The sequence below is a fragment of the Clinocottus analis genome, unplaced genomic scaffold (genome assembly GCF_023055335.1).
Source record: "Clinocottus analis isolate CAN_PGR_092001 unplaced genomic scaffold, fCliAna1.0.p SCAF_19, whole genome shotgun sequence".
Classification (NCBI taxonomy): Eukaryota; Metazoa; Chordata; class Actinopteri; order Perciformes; family Cottidae; genus Clinocottus; species Clinocottus analis.
In genome coordinates this window covers 8,836,303-8,851,058 of record NW_027175920.1, presented here as the reverse complement: position 1 = coordinate 8,851,058, position 14,756 = coordinate 8,836,303, and the positions used below count along the sequence as shown (strand labels likewise).

The 14,756-nt window shown below is 42.6% G+C and overlaps 1 protein-coding gene across 1 annotated transcript; it reads left to right on the top strand.

Annotated features, from left to right (window-relative positions):
* Positions 1 to 2,817: 2,817 nt before the first annotated feature.
* Positions 2,818 to 13,808, top strand: LOC137789865 (alpha-1,6-mannosylglycoprotein 6-beta-N-acetylglucosaminyltransferase B-like). The gene is made up of 17 exons (XM_068583719.1): positions 2,818 to 2,843; positions 3,757 to 3,872; positions 6,832 to 6,964; positions 7,049 to 7,191; positions 8,902 to 8,966; positions 9,215 to 9,388; positions 9,518 to 9,685; positions 9,906 to 10,075; positions 10,236 to 10,367; positions 10,669 to 10,802; positions 11,941 to 12,077; positions 12,195 to 12,350; positions 12,550 to 12,696; positions 12,797 to 12,913; positions 13,042 to 13,116; positions 13,278 to 13,438; positions 13,610 to 13,808. Exons 1-17 carry the CDS (start codon positions 2,818 to 2,820, stop codon positions 13,806 to 13,808), a joined length of 2,253 nt encoding a protein of 750 aa, XP_068439820.1.
* Positions 13,809 to 14,756: the final 948 nt, after the last annotated feature.

Genomic DNA, 14,756 nt, shown 5'->3' with positions numbered 1-14,756 from the left:
TATATTAATCAATTTGGCACCAAAGTGGGTTAGAAAGACAAGAGCAGCAGCCATGTCACATGATCATGATAATCTGTATGTGAGAGAGTGAGAGAGTGAGAAAGAGAGACAGCTTATGGAGGTTAAGAGATAAGAGAGACTATAGCTTATGGAGGTTTATGCTCTCACACACTGTGTGACATCACTGCAGTAACCCCTCCCCATGCTCCTTTCGCTTAATGCTTGCTCGTGCACAGATGCACATAGTGGCGTAGATGTTTATACCCGCACTCTACATACATATTTATATATAAGACAAACACAATACCAGGATCTGAAACAAAAGCGAGTGTTCAATTCTATTGTCTCCAAGCAATTGTCCTTGAGGCACAGATGTACTGCTCAGCAATAATTAAAGGTTTATCTGCCATGGGCTGAGTTTTGGTTCCTGTTTTATTTTGTAGTCTTGTGTCCTCTCTGTGTCTCTGCACTTCCTGTTCTGTTGATTGTCTGTCTACCTGGTTCCTGATTGTGGATTCCCTGCACCTGTGCTGCCCTCATTGTGTCCACCTGTTGCTCGTTACCTCCCTCTTGTATTTAAACCCCATTTGTCTTCTGTCTCCTTGTCCGTTCGCACTGTGTTTCTCTGTGGTGTGTGAAAGTCCTGTCTTATTTCAGTTTCCCTTCAAGTCCTAAATTGATTCCGGTTTTGTTCCTTTTTGCTTTTTGCTGTGTTCAAGCCGGTCCTTCTATTTTTTCTTAATAAAGACTCTTGGAACGATTCATCAGCATTTGGGTCCTGCTACTAACACCCCACGTGACTTCAATCCAAACTTGATGGATACTAATTGTGCTAATCTGTAAGTCATTTACAGTAAGTTAGTACAAAATAAATGAATGTACTGTAACAGTTCTTCAAATATAAAGGAATTGCTTACTTTTCTTTGATCTAATGCAGTTTTGATCTTTGTGTCTTTTAACTGTTTGTCAAAGAAATGAGCAAAAACCAAGAAACAAATAAGCATACATGTGATGGGAGTGTCAGAGTAATAATAATAAATGTAGTAATCTTAAAATTGTAGCTCTCACAATCATAGATCTGAGCCTCCCCTCAGCAGGTTTAACCTCAACTAGCCAATCAAGGTTCAAAGTTGTCGCTGCTTACCGGTGGAGGCAGGCAGGTAGGTGTGGCTTCTGGGCCTTTAAGTCCACTGCTAATGGTGTTCATGGCCTATACATGGATGAGCTCCCTGTTTGTGTCATTGCTGTGTGTTAACTGATTCAATGACACAGTTCCCTAATCTATGTTTATCCAAATGGGATGTTGTTCATTAGTTAAGTGGTGTGGAAACCTTTGGCATACTGTGATCTGCAGTCCTCCTAAAGTTAAATTTAAATAGATCACAATAACATTTTTGTTTCTGCCCTTTTTTGTGTTTGTATTTTAGTTTTTGTAGAGTTCATTTGCTTTGCTTTGAGTTCCCAGTTGGATTATTTCCGGTGGAAAACATTTTTGCTCAGCCTTTTCTTTTTTGCCTTCCAGTACAGATTGTCTACAAAGGCACCTTGGCAGTGTGGCGCCCTCCTCAGGTACCTGAGAGGATCCGGGCTGTGGTCAATCTGTGTGGCATTTCCACTTGCAAATTGTGCATGATTTAATAAAACCAGCATTGTGACTTAAAATAAAAGCAGTTGAGGGTCAGTAAAACACGCTTGTCTTTGAAAACATGAGACACTTCGATAAGTTATGGTTTCTCTTCCACACATCGTCTTTCTAGCACTGACACTCACATTTAAACCTCCAAAGAAATAACTTGCTGCCTGATTGGATGATTTGACAACTGTCTCTCAACACAGTAAATCTGAATTACATCTTAACTTTAATTGTTACCTATAAGGTTTCCACTGGGTATTTTCTTGTGTCTATTATAATGCTCACTATTGTTCATTAAATTTGTACTGTCTTTTGTCTGTATTGTGTCGCTTAGGGCCAGAGGTTTGCACCATATGAGCTATTTAAATGAGCGCCCTGCTTGAGTATCAATTCACAAGCGCGGCTTAAGTCTAGCCAGCGCGACTGAAAGAAACTGTGTCACCCAATAGCGTGGGCTCCATTGTATCCGTGAAAGGCCTCAGCAGCACCCTGGCTATTGTTTTCTCCAAAGGGGAGTCAGGTTACCTTGACAACCGCAGGATGCCTACGCCGAGGCCCTGAACCAGAGAAAAGACACGGCCAGAGAAGGAGGGAAAGAAAGCAAAAAGAGACAAAAAAGGAGGCAAGATACTTACCAGCCTTAACTTTATTTCTTTTTTTTTCTAGCTTGTGTGTTTTGAGAACGGGCCCGATGGTCTCCAGTGGGTCGGGACGGAGACCCGAGGAGGTGAGGATGTGTGTTTCTGTGTGCGCTTGTGCGCGTGCTGGTTTGTCTTGTAAGCTGAGCTCTCTCTCTGCGTCTGTTTCACACTCACACTCAACAGCAGTTTGGTTTTGCTTTGGTTCAGTATTTCTGTCAGTTAATTAACACACACACACACACACACACACACACACACACACACACACACACACACACACACACAGGTAATAACATTACTTTAAATGTATTTCTCTTAATACTCAATCAATTAATGCACAAGCGTGACCATTCATTTGCAATATAAATAAAATGTACATTTACAGCTTGAATCCAAATATAGAATTTGAAAATTATTGTTGAAACAATTGTGCAAATCTCTGCCCATGGCATAACCTTCCACTGATGAAGCATGGTGAACTTACTGGGATTTGTAATGTCCTTGCTTTGTCAGTGACATCCAGTATCCTGTCAACAGAAGGCCATGCATGTTGCACTGCGGCCACGCAGGTAAGGCCCTGCAGCGTGAGATCTGCAGCCAGGTTATGAATGTACAGTAGAAAGAAACTAAGTGATGGGCCCTGAAAGCTCTGATGAAATGCATGAAAGGATCTGAATTTGGGGCCTTAATGGCAGTGGGATTGGGCATGTAGTTGAGCTTGGCTCCATCGTGTTCATTTGGGTGAGGGTTAGTGGGTTTATTGGCCTGATGGAAGTGAGAGTCTCTGCCCCAGTTGAACCACCGCCAGCAGCCCATGTGAGCAGCGAGCAGATACATGCTTCAGATATTTGTTTTGACACACCAGGGTCCTCACGTGAAGTCATGGAACCATTTACTCCTCCACAGTCTCAACGTATCTGGCGGAAAGGCAAAGTCCGGCTGTACGTTTTTATTGCATCAGATCCCCTCTTAAAATCAAATCTGTGAAGTAAAACAAGATTTAACTGGTGTGTAATTACACAATTTATTAAAGGCAGGCCTTTTATGGCACGTCGACATATCGGGAGTCACTCATACAATTATGATGCATAGGACTTGGCATGTTTGTATGAACATGCCAAGTCTTATGAGCCACAATCTTTGAACTATACAAAGATTGTAGCTTGTAAGATTTATGAAAATAGAAAATATAATTTAATTTAAAAACATATTGAGTCAGCTGTCGCTTGTAGTGTTAGTTAAACGTAATGGATACATTTTTTTACATTAAAGTTATGGATAAATGCTTGAAACTTTAAGCTTCTGCCATGACGAAGTATACATATGAATGCAAACCTGACCGAACCAACTTAAATATTAACAGTTCAATAAAAAATTCATGTTTTACCTGAGTTCATCAGACATAAGAAAAGAGAACCACTGGTGTGCTGTGTGCTGTTTGCAGCTGTATCAAGAGGTTTCCCTGTGTATTGCGCCCTCTAGTGGTTGCCTGGTGCTCTGCCTGTGCCTGTCTGTGTTCACCCTGCTGCTACAAAGCCTCTGGGTGCCCCTTGAGATATCCAGGGATGGACCTGCTGGGAGGTCACCTGAGGAACAAGGTAAGCCCTCATGGTGTTTGAGCAACACTGCATGAATAAATAACATAAACACATCTTCAACACATAATCTCAGCCAGAAGGGATGTCTTCACACTGAGCATTGATTGGGGAAATAAAGCAGGAGTCTTCTATAGTTTGCAGAGCATAACTGGATCTCTATTTGACTGTTGGATGAAGCTTTGTACACAATCCCCGGTGGGTCCTCCCGTGTGGCTGACGTTTGTGGGTTTGTGGTGAAGATCAACTCAATTGTCTGTTTAAACCGTTTCCCTCGAGGTGGGTATTCAAGGGGGCAGGAGACAGCGTTGTTTGGGCAAAAGTTTTGTTCCGGGTTTACAAAGAAGAGGCAATGTTAACAATCTCCTGCAGAGTATGTTTTTCCCTAAAATCAGCATTCTTTCTTTCGCATCCAAGAAACAAATTAGCATACTCTGGCGCCGTGCCTCTCCCAGAAGCCGAGTAGACTCAGCGAGCTCCGCTCTGTGTGTTTAGGGCTTCAGGAGGTCTCTAACCAACATTCAAGGGTCTATTTGTGGCTTTTGTCAGGAAACTTGATTTCATATTTAACTGTTTACAGCATTTGAATAGTTTATAATGTTGTATTTTTCGATAAGATCAGTTTTGATGAACAAATTACAATATGATATAGATACTGATTCATGTTGCATGTTCTTTGTTTTTCCAACTTTCTTATTTCAAGGGAACTTCATTCACTTCTGATTGATATGGAACTGGCTGAACCGATATAGAAACCCATTCATAGCTAGAGATAGATAGATACTTTATTCATCCCCAGGGGGGAATTTGTTACATTTTCATGCACATGATTTAATTCTGCGGTCAGTAAAAGTAGCCTAACAACTAGATACACAGGCAATAAAAAGAACAAAACTTTAATACAAATCATTTAAAAAATGTAATCACGATAAGACTTTTAAATCCAAAAATCCTTTCCTTCTCAAATTCTAGGAAAATTGTTTTTAGCAGTATAAACTACTGGTGCATCTCGGCCACAAACCCACAATTGCTCTGTGCTTTGATGGACCCACCACGAGTTGTGTACAAAGAGCCACCCAGCAATAGTTGTGTTGGAAAATATACCACTTGGGGGGAAGCTGTTGCTAAACTTCAAACTTTATTGTCCATTCACACAGCACCGCATGCTCCAAAGAATTAACAGAATAACATAAAAAGAACACAGAGAATCTGCAGAGTCGCCATCCAGCAACCACCGAGAAGACATGACACACATCATTACTCTGACAAGCACCGGCTCTGAGATAGAGACAGTTTTTAATTTCACTAAAACATATTATTGTGTTTTGAAAGCACATAGTAAGGGCCTTTGTGCTGCTTACATTTCTGTTTCCATGTGATCTGACAATGTGCAGGAACAACTTTAGAATATAATAACATTGAATTAAAAAATATAATCATCATCATTAATACTATACTACCTCTACTTCTGATACTACTACTACTACTACTACTACTACTACTACTAATAATAATAGTAATGTGTTTTACAATGGATATGATGAGTAAGGAAGGGTTGCACACACATACTCATTCATACATGATTATGTTAGCTGTACATTTACGAGTGTTTAAATGATTTGGTCATCGTTATCTTTCACGACTGGCATGAAGTTGTTACAGGATCCCACCTCGTCCCTCCCATTCATCTTTCATTGCGTCTGCACAGAGGGCCCCTGCATGTGCGTAGTGATACGCTGACAGTCAGCTGAGCAAACAGTGATGGAGTGACATCACCAGTCTGGTGGATTTTACTGTGTAGCACAGGTTATAGCTCTATTCCCAGGAGAGTCTTACTCTGACCTCAAAGCAACCCTCACACTACCAACAACCCCTCCAATAAAACACTCCATACTCCTCATTCCCAGAAAGCTCCTCTCTTTAACAGCCCTGCTTGCCTCATACAGGTGATTTCAGTCAAGGCATCCTTGATCTGCAATCTCAAATAGCTTATTTTATGCCCCTCCGGCAGGCTTTTAAAATGCACCTTCACTGTTTTTATGGTAAGTCTGGTAACTGGCTGTGTTACTATGAACACCACTACTTCAAGTCATGCAACACAACACTCAAAGTAGTGGAGAGTACTTGTATGTTAATAAAAACAAAAACCTGTTTATTTAGTCGACTTATTTATTTGAATACACTTTATTATTAGTTAAGGCTGGTTCCAAACCTGGTAGTAAGATACATTTTACAGGTTAAAATATATGAATGAAAAATACATACACAACATTATGTTTTTTATTTGTTCTTTCTTCATAAAAAAAATTGTTTCCCATTTTCAGGCCTCTACAAGCTAAGAAACACTGAACTGCTTACAGCTCACTTCTGCATCAAGGTCATTCCAGTTGTAACATAAAGAGATGTTGCATAGTTGTAAAGGGTCATAAGCCAAAAAGGTCGGGAACCGCTCGGTTTAATGAATGCACCTGACAAAAGTCTATGTAAATGAGCTGTTTGTAAATAGCCAAGTCAGCAATTTGAGTTTAACCTTCATCCATAGAGGTGTTAGTGGACACTTTCCTCAAAAACATACAGTATGTATGTGTGGGCTGGCTTTGAAAACCTTTGGGCTGGCTCTGAAACCACAAAGCAATGTGAAATGACCACAAAGCCGCAGTAACACTCAGAAATATTTTGTTGTCAGAAATTATGGCATCTTTATCTGTCATATAAATAGTCCCTTCAGAAACAGCGCCTCTAAAAATCTGACATTGCCCCCCACATGCAACATAGAAAACACACACGGCCATAATTTGCTGCTTCGTTTGCAGCAGATCAGTTAAGAAAATATAATGACGTAACCCATCAAGTTTTGTCACGGCATAATACAAAGTATTACTCCTTAAGCATTATGAGAGGTTAGAATATGACACTGTAGATGATACTATAGATGACATACCATGTATACTTTGTGTCCCAGGTCAGCGGGGTCTTGGCGTTCGTAGGCTGGCGCTCCGCTTGGAGGCTTTGAGTACTCAGGTGCAGAGGCTGAGCAGAGAGAGAGGGCAGGTCACCCAGCTGAGCAGAGACGACCTCAGTCTGTTGCAGCAAAGGTACAATAAACCATAAACGACAGAATATTTCATGTATTGTACTTATTGTATTTGTTCGTGGTTACATGGGGGTTTATTTTCCAGCTTTAGACAGGATCAGCAAGGCTTAGCTCGCCTGGTGGAGAGGGAGCTGAAGAGAGTGTCTCAGAGGCTCGACCAGCTCAGCCGTCATCAGCAGCATCACCATCAGACTCACACGCCATCACACGACCTCCGACCACACACAGGTGAAGCCCCGACCTGCATCACATGTAATCTCTCTTCAATGATGTGTGTTGTTTGTTTTGGGAGGGGTAGATTGATTCGACCTCCTTTATGTAAGATACATTTTCATTGTTTTCAGAGCTGCTTTGAGCAGGTGTTTTTGAAAAATACGTACTCAGAAAATCTATATCATACATGGAGAGGGATATATCATTAAAAATGATGATGACATGAAGGAAAACACGTTTCTCTACCCGGGGGGAATATTTTCTCGGGAGAGATTTTTAGATGCAGTTTTCTATCTTACTCTTTAGTGTGGATTGTCATGTAATGTGGGCACATGCCCAACCACAGAATTTGATTTTCGCAGATATGGAAGATCTGTGTGGTTTTAAAAGACACGTGTATTAGACTATGACATACAAATCTTTCCTAGTTTAGATTTGATTTTACAATAGAAGCAGCTTATTGTCCAAGCCAAAAAATAGATTTTGGGGGTTGTTCCAGATATAATATGCTTTAACATTCCTGCTACACCAAATAAATACACTTCCCCCTCCCCACATGTTGCCAGATGCAATAACTGTAAGCTTTTCTGTGGTTTACTGCAGTGGTAGTGTGATACTCTGAGCCAAATGCATGGTTCATAGCCTCAATGGAGGTTAACCACACAGTGAAATTAACAAGCTGTGATAATGGAGAGTGTGAATAGGGGGGTTAAAGGGCAGTGGGTGCAGGTGGTTATGGGGAATGAAGTCCTTGAATAGAAGTTTAACAAGTCCCTCAGAGCCAGTGCCGATCAACTGGCCGTGGGGAGGAAAAAAAGTTTACATTTACAGTACGACCCTCGTGAGAGGTGTCAGGTGAGAGCGGGGTTATGCACCCGGGTTGGCACGCAAGGGTGTGTGTGTGTGTGTGTGTGTGTGTGTGTGTGTATGAGTGGCTACATGCTCACCTCTTTCCTAAAAAAGGGAATTCATAAAACTTAGGCCACACACACCACACTGTGCATTTGTGAGGGTACACGCTTGTGTGCACACATGCCACCCGCAAGCACACAAACACACGCCTCCCCATCACCAGCCTGTTCACCCCTTACCCGCCTCCTCTCACATTACCTCACACCCATAAAATACCACTGAGTTACCCAGGAGTCCTTTCACCAACTTGTCAACTCATACTCTTGTTTTTGCAGAGGGAGCATTTTTTTGTTGCTGTGCTCTTAAAGCATATCACTGTTTTAGTCTTTCACACCTTCACTTCAGGGTTTCTTATCTTTTTTTCTCTCTTTTTCTCTTTTACTATGTTGTTTTACATAGTTAAGGACTGTGTATATTGGCAAGGGCTGGCATTGTAAAAGGGTATGTTTGGTTGGAGGCAGGTGGGTCAGGTGTGTGTGTGTGTGTGTGTGTGAGTGTTCATTCCAGTTGATTGACATTGGCTAGAGATGGTGGGGGGTTTACTGGAAAGGGCCCCAGAGAACACACTGCCTCTACTCTAATGCCTCTTACACGCATGGCAGCACTATACATCGTGCTGATGGCTGCTATTCATTGTGAACATTTCAGTTGAGAGGTTGTATATCAGAGTTATTGTCCACTGTTCTTCATTACCCACATTGAGTTAACTCCACAATGTGCTTTCTGTTACTAAACCAAGGAATGTGGCATAATGATGCATTCAAAATGGCCACATAAAGAAAAACTGTGTGACGGCTAATATCTCACCCGCAGGGCCCGAAGAGAAGTGTGAGGTGCCAATGGATCGTGCGTATCCGGTGTGTGCGGAGAAAGTGGAGGTGAGAAAGTGGAAATATATGTGGTGGCATGAACTTAATGACACTGTATGTGCGATGTTATGGTTGCATTGAAGTGTTTAGCTTAAGTTTTAAGTTGAATATTAAGTTCACAGCATATGAGCTTATTATGGAAATACCGTTTTAAAAATAATGGGTATTAGGATATAGCATGCATATATATTTATACTGTACATCACCAGAAATGTGCCTCGTTATTTTGTCTGATTTAACGTCTGTCTCTCTGGCAGTTCCTGCGGGCGCGTTGGCAGTCAGACCCCTGTTATGCCTTTTATGGGGTGGATGGTACCACCTGCTCCATATTGACGTACCTTAGCCAAATAGAGGACTTTTGTCCCTTTCGTCTTGGAAGAAACCACTCTGCACTGCCATGGCACCAGCAACCTCACCCCTACACAGAGAAGGTACAAACAACAGGATGGAGCCATCGAGTGTCACTGTAAAATGATTCAGCTCCTGCTCTACTCCACTATCATTTATATCTGATAAACACTTTGCACTGCCTCGTTGTGTAACACAATGATTTTACACAGGCTGAGATACGTACAACTCTGAGCCCACTGTATGAGGTCATCAACGGCAGCAATGGTCCTGCCGTGAACTTCATCCGGTCCAGAGTGGAAAGGATGTCTGAGCGGTGGATACAGGCTGCTCTGAGGATGAGGCAAAGCAGCAACAAGACCACCTCGACCCAGATGAGGGTATAAACACCAAGACATTACATTTACAGGTTTTTGCTAAGCTGCCCGCGTGACCATAATGTTTATGTAAAGGGTTTTTAGTGTACTGATTTTTAATATTCCCAAAAATCAATGTTTAAACTTCCATTAAGAATGCATTATGAACTGATGCCTGTCCTAAACTGCCATGTTGACATCTATTAAAGACGGATTTAGGACTTTATAACCTCCCGTCCTGCAGGTGCTGCTTTATCCTGGGGCCCTGGCCGGCAGTGTCGGCCAGCGTTTTGAGGCCCTGGTGGATCGAGGCGGTCCTCTCGGGGAGCTGGTCCAGTGGGCCGACCTCAGCGCCTGTCTGACAATCCTGGGCCACAACTTAACCTTCAGCACCTCACAGCAACTACTCCACAGGTTAACAGCATTGTCCACCAGCTACTTTCACCTTACACAACATATGATATATTTATGTATACTTTGACAGTTCTGACTACATAACTTAAAGTCAAAAGGTTAATGCTCAATGTTGCTGATTAATTAGTAGTGTGATGTGTGCTTATTGTGACTGGTCCAGTCTGATAGGTGCTGCGCCAGGCCGAGGCAGTTGTCCAATCCAGAGGCCCCTGAACTTTGACCTCATCTACACGGACTACCATGGCCTTGCTCATCTTCATGGCGCCATGGGACTGGCTTTTCTGCATTACCAGTACAACCACAGTTTTCTAAGTACATCATTATGTCTCTTGTGTATCGGTTAATCGATATACCGGTTCTATATTCTATAAATGATATTGCATCTTTGAAATAAGCCATATGTGTGTTTCATGGTATTTGGTAAAAAAAACTTTACTGAAATGGTAGATGAAAATATGTATAAACCCTGACATTTATCTAATGTATGTAAAAATAACATAAAGTTAGATATTAAAGTTACATTTGCAAACCATGTGCATAAATGCAGAAAACACATTGTGATTAATCATATTAACCCCAAAAAATGATTGTAGGTGTCGCTTCAGAATCCTGGACTCTTTTGGCACTGAACCAGCCTTTAACTTGGGGAGTTATGCGCATAGTCATGGATTTAAAACACTGTGGGGAAGCTGGGGACTGCAGCCTCTGCAGTACATGACCATGTTCCGTAAGTCTGCGCGGATGTATTGTTGTGTGTGTGCATGTGCACGTCTGTAATCATGCAAACACAGTGTGATAGTAGCTTAGTACAGTACATTGATTCAGAGAAGCACGACCTACTACTCAACTCACATCTCCAGACATATTTATATTTTGCTGCCGCAGCACTGATCCTTCACATGCACATCTTTAAGCGTCTTCACAGTGAGAGGATTAATAGCGAAGGTTAAATAAACTTGCTGCCCAGACAGAGCTTTCATTCCAACACCTCTCTATGTCGTCTTTCCCACCCTGCCGGGAGATGGAGGCAAGCTGGCCGCACTGGGCCGAGAGCCACTCTTCGTGCCTCAGCCTGAAACACTGTTTATTTGTCCTGCTGAGGGGGAGACAGGGATGGATGTAAGCTGATGGTTGCGAGAGGGCAGAAAAGAGAGAAACAAAGTCCCAGGAAGTGGGAAGAAAAAGAAGAAGCTTGAGAAAAGAGCGGGCGGGTGTTTATGCTTCTGTGTTGAAATGTGGAAGAGGAGGATAGGCGATGGACGGATACTAAACAGACAAGCAGACAAAAGCACAACTGTAAACAGGCAGCAAGACATCTGAAACCGAGAAACAATTCATTCCTTCACGGCTTCAAACCTCCACATGTCCCATGCCTTTGATCATGTCAGTTAGCTGGTGAATGCCTCCTCTAATCTGATAGGTGAGCCTAGACAGGTGTAAGAGACATGTGGGAACAAATGGAGCTGAAAATGATGTGTTGCTGTGAATGAGAAAAGATTTGGCCTAAAGTATTTTAAACAAATATACGTTGAGACAGGAGAGAACACATACACACACACACACACACACACACACACACACACACACACACACACACACACACACACACACACATTCCTATTAAAGTAAATACTCATCTTTCACACCTTCTTTCGTGTGTCGTAGGCCAGCCGGGTGGCAGCTGCCTCTCTAAACAACCAGAGGTTAACCTCACGTGTTCTTCAACAGCTGATTTATTCTGCTCAGCATGTTGTTTTTTTTCTCGCACATAATTTTAATATCAACTGTTATTCACCTGTAATATCTTTGGACTCTATTGTCAGGAGTACAATTTCATTTGAGGTGCTCTGTGATCTGCCCTCCAGCTCACACTCCTGATAACTCCTTCCTGGGCTTTGTGAGTGAGGAAGCAGCGAGGGAGGAGGTGAGGGAGGAAGAGCTGGACAGCTTCAGGAAAGACAGGATTGCTGTCATCTACGGCAAACAAGACTACATGTGGCAGGTGAAATGACCAAAAGACAGAGTAAAGATATAAAAAAATAAAAGACAGCTTAGTGTTTTTGTTCATCCTGGTCTGAGATCATCAATCATCATAATTATGTGTATGTTTATACGCCAGGGTAAATCTGAGTATGTGGAGGTGATCAGTGAAGAGATGGAGACCCACGCTACGGTCTACCAGCCTCCAGGACTCGCCTCTAATCTGCCCAGCTTCATCAGAAACCACGGCCTGCTGACTCAGGAACACTTCCTACGACTTCTACGCAGAGCCAAGGTCAGATAACAGCCAGCAAATCTCAACCTTTTAAGTGTAGCTACTGTTTCTTAAGTAGATTTGTGACACAATCACATTGGACTGAATTTCGGCTCCACATGGGTCACCGTCTGGACACGTTTATGCTGCCTGCTCTGCCTTTTTTATATTCTATGACAGATCCCCATGAAGATGCAAAATAACACATCTTCCCTTTCAGGTGTTTGTAGGTCTTGGGTTCCCCTACGAGGGACCAGCACCCATTGAGGCGATAGCCCTGGGCTGTGTCTTCCTGCAGCCACGGTTTCACCCACCACACTCATCAGACAACAACGATTTCTACAAAGGGAAGCCCACTACAAGACAGGTAGATACACTAAAATAATGATGATGTTTGAGTTGAATCAGTTCTTTGAGCTAAAGACTAAACAATAAGTCAAATAATAATAAATACATTTGGATGACAGATCTCCTCCCAACACCCTTATGCTGAGAAATTCATTGGAAAACCTCACGTGTGGACTGTAGACGTGGCCAACAAGACGGATGTACGGGAGGCCGCCAGAGCCATTCTACGCACAGAGGTAATGACCAGCAGTTACACTATATACTACTGTATATATGTATGTATTCATATATAGACACACAATGTAGTCATATAATTTTCTGTTTCAGTAGTGCTGAATATAAGTGCATGCTTATGTTTTTGCAGGTGAAGCCTTTCACTCCCAGAGAGTTCACCTGTGAGGGAATGCTGGAGAGGGTTCGTGGCTATATCGCTCACCAGGTACAGAGATGTAGCCATCGGCCTGTTGCAGTATTGTTGTTGTTCCCTTAATCAAATTAGACTCCTGATATGGCATGATTTAAATCTCTGAAATAGATGAAGTTCAAGAGACCCTTCCTTTAGATTACGTTGTTGTCTTTTTTTTTCTTAAATCCCTCCAGAATTTCTGCAGTAAATCTGTCCATACTTGGCCACCAGAAAGTGCTCTAAGGGTGCACCTGGGTCCCTTGGGTCAGTCATGCCTAAGTGTGTGTCGACGGTCCTCCCTCGTGTGTGAGCCATCTCTGTTTCACCACCTGAACAGTCCTGCTGCGTTCACTAGGTGAGAAATCAGCAGGTGCACCCTGTACAGTTACGAGGGTGAATGGCAGTTTAACAAGTTCAGAGTTGTGAAAGGGCCTTTATATTGTCTGTGATATGCATACTGTATATAACATGCCATTTGTGCGGTATACAGCTGAAAATGAATGCACTTTCATTTCCCATTTTGTAGACTCAGTATAGGCTGCTCCAGCATGGGAAAGGAAGTCAACCACCTGTTTCCTTCCTACAGCCCTTGGGGCCGCCAGTGTGGCCTTCAGCAGGAGCCTCTGCTGTTCAGTTGCGCCGGCTCCGACCCGTCTCACCGCAGACTGTGTCCCTGCAGGGCCCACCCTCCTGGACAAGTGGCTCTGTGCTCTGACTGCCTCTAAACAACTCAGCAAGTAGCGAGAGGGGAAGAGGAAAAAGACAAAGAGACATTTGCCATACAAATCGTACAGGTGAAGAATAGTTCTCGACCAAAGAGAGACAGCTATCCCGCCAATGCTACTGAAAGCTCCGTGGTCTTGTTTGTGGATCTCAGGCCGAAGTTGAAAGATAGTAGATAGATCTGTATTTTATTCTCATGTGTACATTGATACACTATGACAGTTTTAGTGCACCAGTAATCTGAGTCATCACAGTCAGCATTACTGGCATTCATTGTGTTGTGGCAAGTGGGTAAAGTTTACTTGAAAATTTAAACATGACAGGGTGCGGCTAATTTCTACTGCGTCCCCTGTTATGGACAAGAAGTTTTGTTTACAACAGTTATTACTCAGGAACCAAAAATGAATGGTTGTCATTTCAGAAGTGTTTAAGGATGATGGACTCAAGGCCTCTTGAAACCCTTCTTGTTTTTGTAGCTTTTCCTTGATCCCTTAAGCAAACAGTCTTGAAGTATGAAGACAAGACACACTTAAGGGAAAAGGTGTTGAGGTGGTTTTAAATGTATATACATGCAAAGTGGCACATACGACTCCAAAACCCTTTATTATCTTCTCCTGTTTCGAGATTACACACAGTTTAGTGTACTTTAATGTTATGCTGACGACGTGTCTAATCATTAATTTGCTTAAAGTATCACGCTGGTCGGCATTGCATCAGATTATCACTCATGTAACCCCTCGATGCTTCGCTGGCTGCAAATATTAGCCTGAGCCTCGGCGGAAAACGGGTGACAGCCTAAGTGATGAGGCTCATTATCCGAGTGAATCATGGATAACCTCTGGATGCCTTTGGGAGGTCACAGCCATATGACCATGATTATACTGTCATATAAACCATTGGTTCCCAACCATCTTTGACTGAGGAAACCCCCTCAGCGCTGTTTGAATCCA